We start from the raw sequence: 20,128 nt of genomic DNA, 5'->3' as shown, positions 1-20,128 counted from the left end.
TGGGTGACGTCTGAGGCCTGGACTGGGGGACTTGAAGTCTGGGGGCTGGAGTCGTCTGCAGGCTCCTTCGCACACATGTCTGGGAGGTGCTGTTCGTTGGCTGAGAACTGAGTTGGGCTGTCAGCTGGCTTCTTCACCAAGAAGAGTGTCGAGAGAGTGTCCAGTGAAAGCCGCCCCACTGTTCACCACTTAACCTTGGGAATCAGTGTTACTCCAGCACGTTCTGTTGGCAAGGCAGTTACAACCTCTGCCAGGCTGAAGGGGGGCAGACAAAGAAGCACCCTCCTGATGGAGCTGTGTTGCTGTCGTGCTCAGAGGAGAGCTCGTGGGATGGGATGCACGCTGGTGCATCATCCCAGGAAAACGCGATCTGCCACGTCGTGTGTCAGGCAGCTTAGATGATCTCTTATTCCTCAAAAAACACTGAGGGACTAGCTATACATATCTCCATTCTAGAGATGAACCAACTGAGGCTCAGAGAGGCCAAGTACTTGCCTTGGGCAGTATATTTAACGTCTCTGAACCTCAATGACCACCCTCCCCTCTATAAAAAGGGTAGGACGAGCTCTACTTGAATATGACTGTGAGCCTGCAGTGCTTATTACCTTACGGGGTTGTTGGAAAGTTGAAGTCGGGCAAGGAATTTTGTGATCTCTAACCCTCTGTGCCAACTCAGAGCACCAGTCTTCATCACTGTAGCATTACTATTTCGTTCCTTCCACCTACAATCATCTGCCCCACAGCCAGCCAGGGAGCAGGGTTTCCACCCACACACCCTCAAGAGAGAGGCATGTTGAAGCATTTTGGCAAGAGTTTGCTTCGATGCAGCAGAAGGATATACCAGCCCCTGTCTGTTCCTGTCTTCCAAGGGGAGAGTACCTTGGGAAGAAGGCTAGTGTTTGTTTAAAGTCCAAATGTGTAACTCTTAATACCTCTTATACCTTTAGTCAGTTACAAGCATGTAGCCCGTTAGCTGTACTTTTAAAAGGCTGTCTGTTGTACTGAGGGTCTCTCTCCCAGAGGAAAAAGAAGGACCAGCATTTTTGCACTAGGTCACGGACAGGAATCTTCTGGCTCCTGCGTGGGCCAGGACCATCTTGGAAAATCACCCCTCTGGGGATTCATTCTGGGCCATGTCCTTCATTGTCAATGCTGCATCTGCAAGGTCTGAGGCCTTTAGACACCCCCTTGGCTATGATGCCCGTTAAACAGACGATTTACTCTCCTGTTAATAGGATTCAATTAGGAAAAGGGGTGGGGGAAGGGAGCTCACCGCTGGGGAGAGTTTAGGGGCCTGAGCACTGCTCTCGTTTTATGGCCCGATGGGCTGGTTGTCTCATAGCAACAGAGGCAGAAGTGAGGAGGGGCTAGAACTCTTTCAGTTGGCAGGGCTGAGCTGTGCCCACCTCCCCAGGAGCTGGGGGCACTCATGTGACCTCTAGAATATCAAGCGGCGGGTGTCTGTGTGACAGAGGTGAGCTTTTAGGTCTTAGAGCCGCACCAGGCTCAGTAGAGAGAGCCCCGGCTCTGTAATCTGGAAGGACCAGCTTTGAATCTGGCTCCTGCACTTAGGACTCCCCAGGTGGTTCAGTGGTGAAGAATCTGCCTGGCAATGCAAGAGACCCGGGTTCTAACCCTGGGTTGGGTAGATCCTCTGGAATAGGAAATGGCAACCCACTCCAGTATTCTTGCCTGGAGAATTCCATGAACAGAGGAGCCTGGTGGGCTACAGTCCATGGAGTTGCAAAGAGTCAGATACAACCGCACACGCACACGCATGCATGCATACACGCAGCCCGCACTTAGAGCAGGCTCACTGTAGATGAGTAATGTTAGGCCTCTGAGCTTCAGATTCAGTTTCTCCAACTGACTATTGAGTAAAGTGAGGGGCAGAGATGCTAGGATCATGTCTGATACTTAGGGGAGGCCCTATGCTCGTGTTTATTTTTGTCGCTGCTTTTTAATCCTTCCAACAACCACTTTAAGGATGAAAGAGTAGACGGAAGTATGTTTTTACCTTCAAATGTTATTGCTCACTTGTCTCTTCTATTGATGGGAGCAAATCTCTGCCCATGTGCCCAAACTGTACAGTTTGACCACTGGGAGGCCACCGGGCCAACCAGGCTCTTCTTAGACCTGGCCGGCTGGAAACAGCTGTGAAATTCTCACTGCTCCCAGCTTCTCCTTGGTTGGTCTTTAAAAGGTGAGTTTCTCTTTTCCTGCCCCAAATCTCCACTATTTCTAACTCTCATCACTACTCTATACAAAGTAAGGTTTAAAAATCCCAAGAGGCTCAGAGAGGCATCGTGACCTGCCTGGGGTCACACAGTACACAGTTGTCAAAGGCTGAGGGTTTTGGCTGCTGGGCGAGTTGGAAATGCCAGCCCCTCCAGCTGCTGACGAGCCCCACCCCTTAGAGCTTCCACTCCTCCTCCCTCCCCTCTGTCGGCAAAAAGAAACTAATTTCCCATCCCAGACTTCTCTGCCAACCCAGAGAGATTAAGTGAAGAAGAAATGTCTCCAAATATACCGAGATGGTCTTTCCTGGCTGCTCAGATTTGATGTCTGTGGTTTGAAGCCTGTTGCCCAGTAGATTCTGGGAATCGCAGGGCAGGGGCCTGGGCAACAGCTGCCAGCCCCTGGGCTGGGTACCTGCCCTCTCAAGCTTGTGTCCTGGGGCTGTGTGCTCAGACCTGACCATGTTTGGGCATGGAGGCCCGTCTCAGACGAGAACCAAAGGCCGCTTCCCCAGAGACGGGCTGGGAGCCCAAACTTCCTGCTGCAGCTCAGGCAGCCTCTCTGGGGTGGGGGCTGGGGACCAGGCAGAAAAGGGTCTGCCGAAGACTCGCAGGGCACCCAGGAGACTGTGAGTACCGAGGTCAAGGACACTGGGGAAGAGACTGGGGACAGAGGGGAGACCTTCGCTGAGGGGGGCCGGCAGTGGGAACTCCCTTCCTTGAGGGGCTGGCCGTCAGGACTCTGGGCTCCAGAGGAGCTGAGGTTAAGTCACACAGAACTGGAACTGCCGGGCCCGTGGTCTGGAGGCCTGCAGGGGGCTGGAGGTGGAATGGGGGCCCCTTGGCCCCGTCCCTGTAGTGGCTCAGTGCCCTGGCCCTTGTCTCAGCCTGCAGAGCAGCCAGAGGGCAGCAGCCTGAAGATCAGGACCAGCCCTGGCACTTGTCACCAGGGGAGGGGTGGGGCAGAAACAGACCCAGCAAGAGCACTGAGGACTTCTGATCCAAGCTTCAGGGTTTTCTTTGTTAATAGTAACAGTTAATATTTATTGAGGGCTTGCGTTGGGCCAGGCAATGTGATGTCTGGTACATCATTTGATCTTTATCAGACTCTCGAAAGCGGGCACTATCATGCTTGTTTTATAGTCACAGGCTGCTAGGTGGCAAAGTCAGGATTTGTTCCCATGCCTGAAGAACACCCCCTGTCCCTCACTCCTCTAGACCCTTAAACATTGTCTTCGATGCCCTGAAAAAGATGTCAATCCAAATATCGGGTTACTCAGGACCCCCCAAAATCCCGCCTTGCTTGGCCCTTCTTCACCTTTCCTCAATCCACCCCAGGCCTCCGGTGACATTTCCAAACGGAGAACTATATCTCAAAAGTCCAGAGATATTTAGCAGTTCTCAACTGAGGAGTTCTCCTTCGAGTCTAGCTGAAATCCCCCATTTTACAGCTGCAGCCCACTTCTTCCTGGGCAGACCTCAGGGGGTCTCAGTGGTTCCCACCCTTCCTCCTGCCTAAAGGTTCTCACTATGGATGTTGAAACTTAGGACTACATCCATATTCACATCCTCACCCTATTCTTTTATCCTGTGTGATGTTAGGAGGATTTACCAAAACTCTGCTAGCCCCCTCCCTTGGGGTGGGTGACAGTCTCACTAGGGCATTGCAGACAGGAGGGATCTGAACAAGTGGTTGGGTCCACACTGCTTTATCTCCTTTCCTCCCGAGTGCCCAGACCTGGCACACTGGGGGTCCTGGGGGAGGGGGTGCTATGATGTGGCAGACGGGCCAGTGTCCCTGAGAAGGCAGGGCAGCACCAGTTCCCCCCACCACACGCCCCTCCCAGTCTCAAGGATGCTCTGACTCTCCCAGGAAAGGACTGGTTCTATTGCGGGCACTCAGCCTAGGTCCTCCTCCGAGGCGTGATTCCGTGTGGACCTCAGAGACGTGCGCTCCACAGTCCCAGGGCTGGTCCCAGGCACCAGTGACCCCGGACAGCCCTGGGAAGGAAGGCTGTGTAGGGTTTTTGCCCATCCCTAGGTGGCTGCATTCTTTAGCCTGTAAAAGCATGTGTGGTCTTGTTAGACTGGCCCTAGGTAAATCATGATGTGGGCTGTTCCATTTCCCACAAGATGGAAGGACAGAAGGACAAAAGTAATAGGAAAAGGAATTGAATAGAATGTCTTTCACTGTCAAGAGAATATTTTTCCTTTGTGACTTTGTAGTGTCTCTGTTAGAATGTACATTCTCCCAAATGTGGGAGAAAAAGTCATCATTGGGTATCATCCCTGTTAATCACCTTGGAGGGCATGACAGAGCTGTAACCTTGGTATCTGATGTTGGAGTCTCCTTTTTAGGGCAGTGGGGGACCGGGGACTACTGGAGTGGGGAAGAAACAGGGTGGAGATCTCCGACTGGACACTCGAAGCAACTTAATAGAAGAGAAGTTGAGTAGAAAATAAGACACTTTGTTGAAAATCCCTTTGAATTAATAATGCCTATCTCGGGAATACTCACTCATTCATAAAAATAATGTTGATTACCTTAGGGACCTGGCAGGGAAAATAAAGTCCTTCCTGATATCTCACTAACATTTCCCCTAATTCAGCGGTTACAGAGAAAGGCCCCATGGCCCTGTTATCTTTGGTACAAATGTTACCATAAGCAGCAAACAAAAAGCAACAACAAAGGAATTTACTGAAGGCTACAGGGCAACTCACTGACTACATGGGAAGTCCATATCAGTACCGAAGCCGGGAAGCTCTGGCTCCAGGAGGCGCATGGGGGACAAGAGTGACCCTCCTGCGGGTGTTCAGGGAGGGCGGGGCTGCTTGCTCTGGGAGAGGCAGGTCCCAGGAGAAGGATGAAGGGCTTCAGGCCCAAGACGCAGGGAGGCAGGAAGCCGCTCATCACTGGTGCCATTCTGGGCTCGGGGGCTCAGGTCCCCAGGTAAGAGAGCAGCTGCTGAGGCCACGTGATGCCTCCTGCCCTTGCGGAAAGCAGGGAGGTGGCCGTTTCAGGATCCCCATGGCTGAAACCCTTCCTGTCGCCCTGATGTCTTGGCTGCCCTCTGGCGGACCTGCTGCCCCTTCTCTGCATGCTAACCCTTGCCCAACCAGCCCTGCTGTGGGACTGTTTTTTTTTTAAGTTAATTAACTATTGACTGTGCTGGGTCACTGTTGCTGTCTGAGGCCTTTCTCTGGTCGTGGCGTGTGGGGGTTACCCTGGTTGCAGCGCACAGACTTCTCACTTTAGTGGCTTCTCTCGTGGAGCGGCTCTGAGCGCGTGGGCTTCAGTGCTTGCAGCACATGGGCTGAGTAGCCGTGGCTCACGGGCTGAGTGGCTTCACGCCGTGTGGAATCGTCCCGGACCAGGGATCGTCCCCTGTGCTGGCAGGTGGATTCTTATCCAGTGCACCCCCGGCGTGTCCCGTGAGACTGTTTTGGCTCCAAGTTTCTCTGAGACAAGTGTCCTTGGAGGACATGCACGGATATTCCCCCTCTGCTACTTCCAGTAACAGTTTATTTCCTGTATTAGCTTCCTATCGCTGCTCTAATGAATTAGCACAAACTCGGTGGCCCCAATAGAAATCTACGCATACACGGTTCTAGAAGGCAGAAGTTCAAAGTCAGCAGGGCGCTGGCAAGGTCCAGTCAAGGGGTCAGTAGGGCTGCGCTCCTACAGAGGCTGCAGAGGACAGCGCATAGTTCCCTGCCTCTTCCAGTTTCCGGGAGCTGCCAACCTCCTGGTACATGGCCGCATCACTCCAGCTTCAGCCGCCCTGGTCACAGCCCTCTCTCTTTTGTGTCTCATCTCCCTCCACCTCCTTCTTGTAAAGATCCTTGTGGTTACCTTTAGGTCTACGTGAATAGTCCAGGATAATCTCCCCATCTCGAGATCCTTAATTTAAAGTCTTTGCCATGTAAAGTAACAGTCACAGATCCTGGGGCTGAGAACATGTGCATCCTGAGGGCTATTATTGAGCCTGTCAGACACTGCGTGACTTTGCGCAAGTCACTTTACCTCTCTGAGCCACAAGTCCTTCATCTGTAGAATGGTGATGCCAATACTTGCCTCTCAGAGCTGGTGGAAGGCTCAAATGGGGTCAGAAAGCCCTCTGAGTTTTCCAAGCCCTGCATTGAAAATAGAGATGATGTTGAAAATTGATCACCCTCTCCTCTCACCTGTCACCTGTGCTGATCTCATGTCTGTTTGCCTCTGTGATCCTAGAAATGTCTGCTGTCCCCAGTGGCCATGGGAAAGAAGCTGGTGATGGCCCAGAAGCGGGGAGAGACTCGAGCCCTCTGCCTGGGAGTGGCCATGGTAGTGGGCGCTGTCATCACCTACTACATCCTAGGCACAACTGTGCTGCCCCTCTATCAGAAAAGGTACCGTACTCCCAGGCCTGCTCCCACCCTCCAGCCTCTCCCCTGAGGGTCTGGCATCTATCATGTTGTATATCTCAAGTGACGGGGAGCTTACCACCTCAACTATACACACCATTTCACTTGAGGGCCTTTCTGATAAGTAGGGGACTTTCCAGGTGGCACCAGTGGTAAAGAGCCTGCCTGCCAATGCAGGAGACAGGGGTTCGATTCCTGGGTCAGGAAGATCCCCTGGAAGAGGGCATGCAACCCACTCCAGTATTCTTGCCTGGAGAATCCCGTGGACAGAGGAGGCTGACAAGCTATGGTCTATAATGTCGCAAAGAGTTCGACAAGACTGAAGCGACTTAGCATGCACTGATAAGTAGGAAGTGTCTACATTGAGCTAAAATCTGTTCCCCTGGAGCTCTGCTCTGGAATCTCAGAGAATGTCCCATGTCTTTGCTCTCTGACATGTCAACCACGTGAGCTGTTAAAGGAAAGACTGGAAAGTTCCTGATCCATGCTCTAATGAGAATGAATACGTTCAGTTTTCTCAGCCTGACTTAGGACAAATCTCAGACCCTTGCCTCTGGGCACATTCCAGCGACCGACAGCCCCCTTCTGTCTGGTAATGTGTCCCCTGCCTGATAGATGGAGATGAGTCATTGATTTGCTGATGTGTTGAAGAGCCTGTCAGTTTCTCCTGGGTCTGCTCCTGCCTTACTTTTTACGGTGCTGGATTTCCAGGCTGGAATCTTACCGAGTAAGGCACTGCTCAGAGTGGCCATGTGCCTCCAAGACATTTTCTCTGGGTTCAGTGCCATCTCTACCATCTTCCCCAGCTGGGCACAAATCAAGCTCCTCTTCCATCTACCCTTTTTAAGGGAAGGGGCACAGATTCTGAAACCATCCAGACCTGGCTTCAGGGACTGTGTGCCCTTGGCAAAGTCACTTGACCTCTCTGAGCTTCTCTTCCACCCTCTGCAAGATGAAGATGGTGTTGACAAGCGGTCTGAGGTCTGGCTGCAGACCAGAGTCACTGCAAAGAGTTTTGAAAGCACATCCACCCATCTTAGAAATTCTGATTCACTTGTTCTGGGGTGTGATTTGGATGTGAGAATCTTTAAATCTAACCAGGGTTTGGGGTGAGCAGTGGGGGCCGGGCCAGTTTATGTAGATATTGTCCAAGAGGCCAAAAAACTGATACTCTGATTTTATGATTGCTCCCCGGGACCCAGGGACTCAGGTCACGCTCCTTTAGTGCTGGTTGCTTCCGGCAAATGGGTCTTGGTCCTGAGTCTCTCTGGGTCCATATTGCGCGCCCTGTGCCACCCGGGCCCTGAGATGTGCTTGTGTGTGCGTGGTCTCCCCAGCGTGTGGACCCAGGAATCCACGTGTCACCTGATTGAGACCAACATCAGGGACCAGGAGGAGCTGGAGGGCAAGAGGGTGCCCCAGTACCCATGCCTGTGGGTCAACGTGTCGGCCGTGGGCCGCTGGGCCATGCTGTACCACACGGAGGACACCCGGGACCAGAACCAGCAGGTACTGACTGGGGTGGGGAGTGAGGACGCGTCCTTTGGACCCTGGTGGGTGCGTGCTTGTCCCCAGCTGGCTCCCGAGCCCCACTCTGGAGGAGAGCAGAGACTGGAAAAGGATAAACCCAGTTGACCACGGGCCACAGCTGGTCTGAGGCCCAGCCAGCCTTAGCCCTTCTGTGCTGGAGTCCGACAGACCCGCCATCGACTGGCTGTGTGATGGGGGCTTGGCCCCACCAAGCCCCAGTTTCTGTTAATCGAAGTGCTGCTATGAAGTCAAGGACTGTGTATAATGTGCCAATCTTGATGCTGGCTGGACAGCAGGCACTCAGAGGAAGCAACTGGTAGTGTTCTTATTTCATTCTGTAATGTGGGTCAGATGAGAAGCCAGACCCAGAGCTGACCTCACATACAAGAACCCCTGTGACTCCCTGACTGCCCACTCTAGGAGGCCAGAGGCCCACGTCTGGAGCAACCTTTAGAGGCCAACACTTGGAAAGCTTTTCTATCACTGCCTCTCAATGCCCCCAGTGTCACACCTCCAAATCTACCACTGAAGTCCTTTCTGTAGGAAACACAAGTTGACCCATTTTCATGCATTCATTCATTCAACCATCATTTCCTGTGTCAGGGGTTGGGTTCAAGAGAAGAGAGCTCGTACGTGAAATAATACCGAGCAGAGAGGGCTCAGTGCCATAGAGAAGAACAGTGAGGTGAGGGTGTCAGAAAGCCACTGGTGTTAAAATCAGGCAGGTCCTGCTTACACAGAAATGCAGAGGCGGGCACACGTGTCAAGGGGACACAGAGAACACGGTTTGGGGAAGGAAGGTGGGGAGATACAGGATTCCAACCCCCACATAGACAATGCTACAGGGAGGGATATAGTGAGAAAGAGCTTCAGAGGCAGCTTAGGGTCTGTTCCCAGAGGCCCTCCACACCGCCAACGTGTGCAGTTAAAACGGGTTTTTGGGGTAGTTTTTCTTTTTTGTTGTTGTTTTTTGAAAGAAGCAAAACTTTAATGAAGAATGCTACACATTATTGAAGGTAATTAGTTCTCATATTAAAAAAATATTACTGAAAACATTTTACTGAATTTTTTTTTTGCTCAAAAGACAGTCTTCAAGGATGTCTGAGAGAAGTAGCATGCACAGCACAGTAGGAGAGGAGGAGAGGAGGTTTAACTCCAGCATGAGACACTGACATAGCACAGGTATGGAAGCAACCATTTTATAGAGAATGGGGGTAGATGTTTATATTCAATCAGGATTTTTTTTTTTTTTTTTTTTTAGCTTTAACAGTTCAGCTGAAGGAAGGAGATTGGGAAGAAAAGATGGGGAAGGGTTAACCTTATCCACAATCACCATTTTACAAAACACCACGCTGATTCAACCACATGAGACGTGGCGGTTAGTTGTAGCTGTGTAGCCCAGCAAACATGCAGAGCAAATGCCAAGGACCCAGGGTTGATGTAATAGGCACAGTTTTAAAGAGACTGATTCTGTCAGGGTGGTCTCTCATCGACCTGAGCTGGGGACACATGAAGCTCCTTCACATTTTCATCAAAGGCCAGAGCTTTGCTGGGAACTAAGTTCACTCCAAGTAAAGCTCCTGGCGCTGGCTTTAACAGGAAGCAAAGTTATTTGCAACTCCTAATAGCATTCACCATTTCCTAGGGGAAGTTCTACTGATTACCAGGGAGTTAAATTCATGCAAACCATAAAGAAAGGAAATACTAATTATATTCTGGGCTGTACAGGCTGTGTGCCTCTTTTCTGCCAAGGACTACCAGACTGTAGAATTAAAATGTGATCAGGGAAGCTGGGGCTCCTCACTTCTGGGTGTTAGGTCCTCCTGGGGGTCTTAGCAAAACCAGGGTCCTACACCAGACCCACTGAAGCAGAATCTCTGCACTTTCCAGGTCATTCTAAGTTTCCTTGGGAATTATTGCTGTGAGCAACTGGGAGTCTTTAAAAGGTGTGGAGTGCTGGCCCCATGATCAGAATGATGTGGAGGAGTGTGGGGTTCCATAGGGAGAGAGGTGGGGGCCACTGTAGTTGGGACAGAGCTGGGACAAGGATGGATGCTGACACTCAGAACTCGGCAGCTGATGGGGTGCTAATGGGCAGGGTGGCTGGGGGGATGGTGGGATGGTGAACAGTGCTGGGGGCTCCTGGTGAAGTGGGTCTGGGCAGGCAAGGGGGCCTGGCTGTTCTGTCGTCACTAGCATGACTCAGCCATACCAGATGCAGCTAGGGCCTCCGAACCCGCCTGAATCAGCTCCTCCTAGGACTCTGCCTCTTCTTTGGCATCCAGGGGCCCCTGATTTATCCCCAGGATCAAGAAGTAAATTTTCAAAGACAAGCAGAAGTGGTCACTGGTGCAATGGGAGTTGGGAACGGGCTGGTTTGCAGGCTGCCAGCTCGGAGGAACTTGAGGTCAGATCTTCCCCCGAATGGGCTCTCAGCAGCCTGAGACCTGCCTGCTGGGTTCGGAGGGACAGCACGGCCACCACCACGTGTTCAATCTTTCCCCCCGTAGCACCCAGGCGCCCCCAGGAGTGGTGCTAAAGGCAGGCCGCTGCACTGGTGTGACGGGGGAGGGGACTTCATGGCGTTGCAAACAGCAGGGTGGTGTACCAGCTGCTCTTCCCACCTCTGTTCAGCTCTGTAGTGCCAGGAGCGGGTGCTTCAGGATGGCTGGATGTCTTCTGGAGTGGCACGTGCAAGGCTGTCTCCCTCTCTATGCTGAGGAAGGAGGTCACCAGCTCACTCTTGGTTTATCTCATGAGACTTAGCCTGAGAGGTTCTAAGCTCCTTTCCAGGGTCTGCGCTGAGGACAGTGTCACCACGGGGCTTGGGAAAGAGGCTGGATCATTTAAGATCCTTTAGATAACAGGTGCTAATGGTAAAGAACCCGCCTGCCAATGCAGGAGACATAAGAGACGCAGGTTCAATCCCTGAGTCAGGAAGATCCCCTGGAGGAGGGCATGGCAACCCACTCCATCCTAACCCAGTTGGCTAGGTTAACCAAGGTCACAGTCAGAGGCAGTGGGGAGACTTGAGCCAGGCCCTCTCAGCTCAGGATTCGGGATCCACTTGCTGCTAGGACACCGGACTTCTCTGGTAGCTTAGATGGTAAAGAATCTGCTTGCAATGCAGGAGACCTGGGTTCCATCCCTAGGTTGAGAAGATCCCCTGGGGAAGTAAATGGCTACTCATGCCAATATTCTTGCCTGGAAAACCCCACGGACAGAGAAACCTGGTGAGCCATAGTCCATGGGGTTGCAAAGAGATGGACACGACTGAGCAACTAACGCAAGGCTAGGACCTTAGAGTCCCCAACAAGTCTGAATGCCAGATTCCTCAGGAGAGAGCGGCTCCCCAGGCTCAGCTGCTCCCCGGCTGGCTGCAATGTGGACCGGCATCTGGATGCGGCTCCACCCTCTCTCCAGGCTGTCAGAGCCGCAGTGTAACCATCACCTCTACTGCTGGACTGAGTGCTGCTGTCAGGGCAGGCAGCCTCGGGGCCGGACCTCACTCAAATGCAGGGAATAACCCAGGCCCGGGGAGAAGCCGGCCCGATACTGTCTCTCATTTTGACTCCTTTGACATGATTGTATAGGGCAGTGGTCCTCAAACTTCAGTGCCTGAAGGAGTCTCCAGATTGCTGAGCCCCCTCCTCAGAGATTCAGAGTGAGCAGGGAGCCTGTGCTTGTGGCCAGCCCTCCAGGTGGCCTGCTGCGGGGGCTGTGGGGGGACCACCCTTGCCGAACATCTGCTGGAGGCTCACGTAAGCCACGTGCAGACCTCCCAGGATGGAAGAGAGATAAAGCCAGGGTCTCTCCTTCATGCTTCCTCTGCAGGGCTTTCCAGCTGGAACTCATCTTTCCAGGCCGCAAGCTTCCTAATCACAGTGATCAGTGTCAGAATTAAACATATACCGGGCTCTGTCTGCACACAGCTCTTTTAAATGCACTCTCTCTTTCCTTTGAATCCCAGTGTCAAATACCAGCTGGCCAACATCTTAGATTTTGCTCACACAGAGTTAGACCTCATAGAGTTTTCAATTCAAATTTTCACACTATTTTAAAATTGTGAGAGTCCACATTAAAATCTGGCATTTTGGCTTCTCTTACTATTTTGGAGGCCTGGCTACAGTGGGTCTTCTGGATGGCGCGGCACCCGTCGTCCAGATGGGGTGGTGACTGCCAGGCTGGGTGTGTCTGGCTCTCTCCCTCACCCCAGGCGCCACCATGCCCTGCCAGTTCTCCCTGGCACCAAGGCGAGTGCTAGTTGGCGCCTGTCATCTTACTCCCTCACTACTTCACTTGTGGATGTTACCTGTGTGAGCTTTGTAGGCAGTTGAGTGTATGACCTCTGCCCTGAATCCAAATACAGAGCCCACTCAGCCTATGTCTCCCATTGGACTTCTTAGACAGCTAAGTTTGAAGTTCTTTAATAAACTCCTTTGAAAAAGATACTGCTATTAACCCACTTAAGTGATGAAGACATCAAGGCTCAGTGTGTGTGTTAGTATCTCAGTTGTGACAATTCTTTGTCACCTCATGGACTGTAGACTGCTAGACTCCTCTGTCCGTGAAATTCACCAGGCAAGGATACTGGAGTGCGTTGCCATTCCTTTCTCCAGGGGATCTTCCTGACCCAGGGATCGAACCCAAGTCTCCTGCATTACAAGCAAATTCTTTACCATCTGATCCACCAGGGAAGCCCTGTTAAGCAATTAGCCTAAGGTTCCTCAGTGGCTCAGCTGTAAAGAATCTTCCTGCTATGCAGGAGACACAGGTTCAATTCCTGGGGTGGGAAGAGCCCCTGGAGGAGCAAATGGCAACCCATTGCAGTATTCTTGCGTGGAGAATCCCATGGATAGAGGAGCCCGGAGGGCTGCAGTCCATGCAGTAACACAGAGTTGGACATGACTGAGCGACTGAGCGCTGCAAGTGCTGGGGGCAGAGCTGGGGCTCCAGCTGGGGTCCCCGCCTCCCAGGCGCAGTGGGCATCCTGGACGGCCCCAAGGCCGCCGTCTCCCAGCCAGCACTGTGTAGGCACCCCCTCGAGCCACGCAGCGTGCAGCCTGCCAAGCTTTGGGCAGTCTTGAGCCCACTCAGGCGCTCAGACCCAAAGCTGGTGTTTTCCTTTACTCCACACCAGGCCCCGAGAAACAGGGGCTTCAACCCCACGCGTGCCCTTGACTCTCTCTACAGTGCTCCTACATCCCAAGCAGCCTGGACAACTACCAAGTGGCCCGGGCTGACGTGGAGAAGGTCAGAGCCAGGTTCCACGAGCACCAGGACTTCTTCTGCTTCGCCACGACTCGGGAGAACGAGAGCAGCGTCCTGTACCGGCGCCTCTATGGGCCCCAGAGCCTCCTCTTCTCGCTCTTCTGGCCCACCTTCCTGCTGACCGGCGGCCTGCTCATTATCGTCATGGTGAAGATCAACCAGTCCCTGTCCATCCTGGCGGCCCAGAGGTAGATCCACGCGCGCCCCGTCACTTCTCGGGCCGCAGGGGCCTGGATGGACCCCGGGGCCGCTCCCGCTTGGGTCCCATGCTCCCTCTGCTGCCTTCGCCCCCTCACCCTCCAGTGCTCTGCCTTCCACTGCACGGATGGCCTTCAGGAAATCCCTTAGTTAAGTCATTTCCTGCTCAAGACTGTTCAGTGGCTCCTCAGGACCCAGGGGAACTGAAGGTCAACCCGTGATGGTTCTCCATCGCTGACCCCACTCAACTGACTCCAGTCTGTTTTCTGCGGTTCCACTGTCCACTGGACTGGTGCCAATAGTTCTCACTTCTGTGCCTGCGTCTCGGAGGTTGTCTCAAAGACCTGCTGGTCCCTCCTAGGAAGCGCTCCCTGACAAGCCTCCATTCCTTCTTTGAATTCCAAAGTGAAAACAGCACATTCATTAGTGGGACATTGCTTGTTTTCAGCATTCTCAGATCTGTATACATTCTCATGCCAATATTAACAAATATAGGGACAAACTTCCAGTCTTAAAGTCATGGGGATATAACTACAACATGGTGACAATAATTAGTAATACTTTCCTGCATATTTGAAAGTTGCTAAGAGAGTAGATCTTAAAAGCTCTCATCATAAGAAAAAAAACTGTCACGATGTGTGGAGGTGGATGTTAACTAGAACCTTTTGTGGTGATGATTTTGTAATACATACAGATATTGAATCATTTTGTTACACACTTGAAAACTAATATAATCTTATATATTGATTATACCTCAAAAAATCAAATATATACAAAACATATAGGCTATAAGGAAATGATACTAACATACATAAAAAACTTTAACAGTGGGATTTATTAATTGTAATTTTCTTCCTTCCTTTTATTTTTTGTACTTTTTAAAATTTTCAACAATAGAAAGGCTTGGTTTCACTGTGTTTATTTTTAATCAGGACAGTAACAGCAGATGTAATTTTGGGAAAAAGTTTGAAGGGGTGATCTCCCCATCACCAAGCAGATGGAAGTGACCTAGGGGATAGGTTGAACTCCAATCAGACACAGGCTTTTTTTTTTAATATTTACTTTTAATTGGAGGATAATTGCTTTATAGTGTTGTGTTGGTTTCTGCCATACATCACCATGAATCAGCCATAGGTGTACCTAAGGCACAGACTTTTGAGAACACACAAGTTTAAGAATCCTGAATAGAGGGGAGGTAAACACAGAGATGGGGATTGATGATTTTCCGCGTGGATTAAATACAAGGCACCTGGGACTGCCCTGGTGGCTCAATAGTGGTTAAGCAATGTCAAAGCAGGAGACACAGTTTTGATCCCTGGTATGTGAGGATTCCTTATGCTGCTGGGCAACTGAACCTGTTCACCGCAACCACTGAGGCCGCTTTCTAGAGCCCATGAGCCGTAACCACTCAGCCCAGGGGCTAGAGCCGGTGCTCACAAGCAGAGAAACCACGGCAACGAGAAGCCCACGCAGCACCAGAGAGTGTCGCCCACTTGTTACAACTAAAGACGTCCATGCACAGAGAAGACCCAGAGCAGCCAAAAAAAAAAAAATACAGGGCGCTGACCCTGCAGGGGGAGCCAGTCTCAGACTCGGGAAGGGGTAACTGGGGGCAGCTGTCGTAGATCCACCACCACTCCAAAGCTTGTGCTAGAGCAGGCTGTCTCAAAGTGTGGTCCCTGCACCAGCGTTCTTGGCGGCTTGTGAGAAAGGCACATTCCAGGCCCCCCGCCTGACCCACTGAGCCGGGAACCACAAGGCGCGGATGGGGAGTGGCTGGTGGGGTCCCCAGGGGCCGGGCAGCACTCTGCGTTTTAACAGCGGCTGCAGGGGACTCTGTTGTGTGCTTGAGCATGGGAACCACTGGTGCAGAGAACCACGGTCCTGTCCCCGGACTTTGGGGAACGAATCAACGCCTTTTTCAGATCAAGACTTCAGCTGGACTTGAAGTTAGGCTGGTGTCTCTGATGGTCCTCCTGGCGCTGTGAGTCCAGGTGCAGCCCTGGGAGTGAGTCCTGCCTCCACTTCCACCAGACGCATCTCTCTCTTTCTCAGTTGTTTCATCTATAAAAGAAAGAATCCCCCTTTTGGGTGGTTGGGAGAGCTGAATGAGGGCTTGACACATACTAGGTGGTCAAAATGGAGGCTGTTCTTAGTAACGATAATAAGGAATGAATATTCAAAAACTTCCAGAGGATATACCAACACTAATGTTAACTAGCATTTTTTGCTGCTTATTTATTCCATGCTGGGCACAATGCTAAGAAGTTTGCCTCATAAAAATTCAGTGAGTATTACTGAACCCACCTCATAGGTAAGGAGAAGCAACATAGGATAGAGGTTATATGTGTGGACTGATTTCAGATTATTATTCAACTGTATTATTCCCTAGCTGTGTGGCTTTGGGCAAATAACCTTTCTCTGTCTCAATTTCCTCACTTGCAACATGAGAACTAATAATAATATTTCCCATTTGAGGGTTGTTAGTGTTAAATGAGTTATTGTATAATGTTCCTAGAAGAGTGACTGACACTTGGTGAGTGCTGTATATTATGAAAAACTGAGGCTCTAAGAGGTCATTGGCCAAGGTCAACCAGATAGTAAGTGAGGAACGGGGACTTGAGCCCTGAGCTGTGTGATTCCAGAGCCTGGTCTGTGATTCTTGAGCTGACTCAGTCACCGGAAGCCCCAGGGTCCAGGTAAGGAACAGCGTTGCATCCTGGGAACCCCAAGGTGTTCTGACGCAAGTCAGGGATCTGGGAGGGGGTGCACCTGGAGTCTGTACCCACACCTGTAGTTTGCAGCCAGGGATCCCTGATGCAGCTTCGCACCCTCCAGGTTCTTACTAGAGATGATCCTTCCAAGGGGGAGTAACGCCCCACTCCCTGGAGCTTCTTCCTCCTGGGCTCGGGGACATCGTAAGAGTCCCGTGAATCAAGGAAGTCTTGTTGGGATATTGTCTTATAGTTTGGTAAGATATTTTCTTTGGGGGAAATTAGGTAAAGGTACATAGGATCTATCTGTGTGTTTCTTTACACCTGCATAGGAATCTACAATTCCCCCCAAATTTAAGTTTAATTTTTAAAAAAGAAAGAGTATCCCCATCATGCATCTCATTTATAGGGGTTTCTTTGCCTATGGTTTTCATGCACCTTCATTTGGGGCTGAAATACACCAAAATACAGACTATCCCAACAGCCCATAGAGGGGAAAAGACCACCACCCTCTAGCAAAAAGTACCTGGGGATGCCCAGCCCTCACTGCCCCATGCGTTATTAACAGTGAACTTCCTTTGCTTAAGACAAATGCCTTCTTCCTGTCAATGGAGTTTGGCCTACTCCTATCAAATCCCATACCTGCCTACTGTTCACAGAACTTCAAGCCCAAGAAGAGCATGAACTAATGGGCGTTTAAGCATGGTGGAGTCAGACACGGAGGAAAGATGTTTCTGGAATAAGAGCTGCCTGGGGGCAGAGAGCCCTCACAGTTCTTTAAAAAAATCACTCTACTAATAAAGTCTAGTGCTGGCACTGCTTTTGCCTTTTCTCTCACGGGCCAGTGAGTCACACCTGGAGAGGTGTACCTGGATCACTCGCCCAGAACTCAGATGGCTTGGTGGAGATCAGTGGCAAGAGGACAGAGAGAGTCAGAGATGAAGCAGACACAATGCCTGCCCTCAGGAGCTGGTCATCCTGCTGCCCTTTCTCCCTCCTTTCCCACCATTATCAAGCGCTTCCTTCTCCACAGTGAAGAACCTGATTTATGCAAATTCAAAATAATGCAATGAAAAATATTGCTAAAACCTCAATTTTTATGACTTCCTGAAATAATGCTAGCCTCCCCCACCCCCATCAACAATTCACCTAAAATTCCTTCTAATTTCAAAACTCCTTGGGTGTGCAGATTGTAGACTACATTCACTCTATTGCTAATTGGCAGCACAGGCTGGTGCATAAGAATAGCCAATGTCTTTTGCATTTAGAGAAATTTGAATTATATGACATACTTGCAAAGATACTGTTTGATCACAGTGCAGCTATCTTATACCTCATCAGCCACTGCCCTTTCATATGTAGGGAAAAGAGACCAAATCAAAATCAGAAAGGCATGAAGAAATTCACCATGGTCTAGGGTGATGGTTCTTTAAAAAAATTTTTTTTTTTAATGTGAATGGTTTGTTAAGTATTTATTGAGTTTGTCACAATATATTTCTGTGTTTTAAAAAATATATTTTTGGAATTGATAGACCCAAAATGCTGCTTCTAGAGAGGAGGCAAGGTATTTGAGGATGTGCAAATCTATAATGTTCATATGAAGCAAGTGTGACAAAATGTTAACACATGAGTTTTGAGGGGTGCTTTCTGAGGAGCACATAGGTGTTTTGTATTATTTGCTCTATTTTTCTGTGTACAAAAGCTTTCTCTAAAATACAAGAGTGAATGGAAACAAAAATATTTTTGGTTTTTTGGCCATGTGGCATGTGGGGTCTTAGCTTCCCGACCAAGCATTGAACCCTCACCCCCTACATTGGAAGGAGGAGTCTTAACCCCTGGACCACCAGGGAAGTCCCTAGGGTAATGGTTCTCAAAGTGGAGGCCTGCAAGGTCAAAATTATTTTCATAATAATATTTACATACTGCCCGCTTTTTTCACTCTCAATCTCACCAACACACGTGGAATTTTTCAGAGCTTATGTGACATGTGATATCACAAAAGACTGAACGCAGACATGAGAAATCTGTTGTCTATTAAGCTGAACATTAAAGCGATTTGCAAAAAAGGAAAACAATGCACCCTTTCTCAATACTTTTTTGAAAATGTAATTATTTCTCACAAAATATAATCTTTTGTTAACATGTAATGGATCTATCATTTGTTTTAAAATAAATTCATTTAAATGAAACATTCAGAGTTTTCATTCCTAAAATGGTAAACACTGGTTAATATAACCCATATAAACCAAATCTCTTTTGGAACTCTAAGTATGTTTTTAGACTGTAAAAGGATTCTGAGACCAGAAAGCTCTAGAACTGCTGACCTTGTGTGTCCAGAGACATTCAGGGTCCTCTTGCTCTTCCTACGCTGTGCCCTATGTACGTCCAACGGCCTCCTTTAAGTTTCATGTGATTCCTTCTTGGAGCCAGGAGGAGAGCTTCAATTTTCCCCATCTCTCCTGGCTCCAGGTTCTCTCTTCCACCAATGGGTTTGCTCATGAATTATCTTCCTCTTCACAGGAGCTTTCCTTAACCTTCATCATGTCAATTCAAAGACAGAATTCATCATCTTCCTAGATTTCCACAGCTCTCCCTTCCCACTCATATAAAGCACGTACTCTTCAGGCAACTTCCTTAAATGCTAAGGAGGATGGGGAAGAGATGTATATAAATGCAGAGCAATCAACTCCCGACTGAATATTGGACAAAGGTGGTGCTTCATCACAAAATTTGTGCCTCCCTTCTCAGATACAGAGACTTCAGCCTCCCATAATCTCCCTCATCCCACACCAAACTCCCTCAGGGGCTTCTGTAGCCTCCAGAGCTTTAAGACAAGTTTTCTGTCTCCAGTCCCAGGGAGACCGCTGCCCTGATCCTCCTCTGTCAATTCTGAAGCCCTTGCTTTTTGACACTCCTTTATTTTCTTATATTCAAACAGAAACTCATTTTCTCTGAAGGTCAGTAGTTCTTTAAAGATCATCTAACTTTCCCCCACATTCTAGTCTGGTGCTTGAGCCCTCCCTATTATGTTTCTCTTTACCAACAACTTATGTCAACATCTTTTCTGACAAATAACTCATTGCATGGGGAGGCAGCTCCTTCTATTTTGGGATGTATTTAGCAAATTATTCCTGGGACTATAATCTATCATCTGCAATAATAAAAGCTAACATTTGTTGAGCACCTGTAGGCCAGGATCCAGGCTAAGCTTTAATATGTATGGTTCATTTAACCCTAACAAGATCCTTTAAGGCTGTTATTGCTATCTTGACTTCATAGACGAGGCAACGGCAGTACAAAGATTTAACTTCCTGAAGGTCAAGAGTTAGCTAATAGCAGAGCTGAAATTCAAACCTGAACAGTATGGTTCCAGACTCTACGCTCTAACCACTGTGCATCCTTCCCCTTGTTGTTGTTCAGTCACTAAGTTATGTCTGACTCTTTTCAACCCCATGGACTGTGGCATACCAGGCTTCCCTATCCATCACCATGTCCCGGAGCTTGTTCAAACTCATGTCCGTTGAGTTGATGATGCAATACAACTGTCTCATCCTCTGTTGTCCCCTTCTCCTCCAGCCTTCAATCTTTCCCAGCATCAGGGTCTTTTCTAATGAGTCAGTTCTTCCCATCAGGTGGCCAAAGTATTGGAGTTTCAGCTTCAGCATCAGTCCTTCCAATGAGTATTCAGGTTTGATTTCCTTTAGGATGGACTGGTTTGATCTCCTTGCTGTCCAAGCGAATTTCAGGAGTCTTCCCCAGCACCACAGTTTGAAA

General features: G+C 49.7%; 2 protein-coding genes across 2 annotated transcripts in view; one reads left to right on the top strand and one right to left on the bottom strand.

Moving 5' to 3' along the window:
- Positions 1–20,128, bottom strand: part of KCNIP1 (potassium voltage-gated channel interacting protein 1) — a 394,479-nt gene that overhangs the window by 357,846 nt on the left and 16,505 nt on the right. The window lies entirely within an intron of this gene.
- Positions 2,480–18,543, top strand: KCNMB1 (potassium calcium-activated channel subfamily M regulatory beta subunit 1). The gene is made up of 4 exons (XM_043887547.1): positions 2,480–2,866; positions 6,469–6,626; positions 7,979–8,150; positions 13,365–18,543. The coding sequence occupies exons 2-4, from the start codon at positions 6,493–6,495 to the stop codon at positions 13,632–13,634; spliced, it is 576 nt and encodes a 191-aa protein (XP_043743482.1). The 5' UTR covers positions 2,480–2,866; positions 6,469–6,492; the 3' UTR covers positions 13,635–18,543.

Source organism: Cervus elaphus, chromosome 25, assembly GCF_910594005.1.
Source record: "Cervus elaphus chromosome 25, mCerEla1.1, whole genome shotgun sequence".
Lineage (NCBI taxonomy): Eukaryota > Metazoa > Chordata > Mammalia > Artiodactyla > Cervidae > Cervus > Cervus elaphus.
The sequence above is the reverse complement of the archived record's forward strand: the minus strand, read 5'-3'. Positions and strand labels throughout refer to the sequence as shown.

Excerpts from the sequence above, each read along its gene's own strand:
- KCNMB1 (XM_043887547.1), top strand. The coding sequence starts at position 6,493 with ATGGGAAAGAAGCTGGTGATGGCCCAGAAGCGGGGAGAGACTCGAGCC. Across the intron at positions 6,627-7,978 it reads CTGCCCCTCTATCAGAAAAG|CGTGTGGACCCAGGAATCCA; the intron begins GTACCGTACTCC and ends TGGTCTCCCCAG. Across the intron at positions 8,151-13,364 it reads CCCGGGACCAGAACCAGCAG|TGCTCCTACATCCCAAGCAG; the intron begins GTACTGACTGGG and ends CTCTCTCTACAG.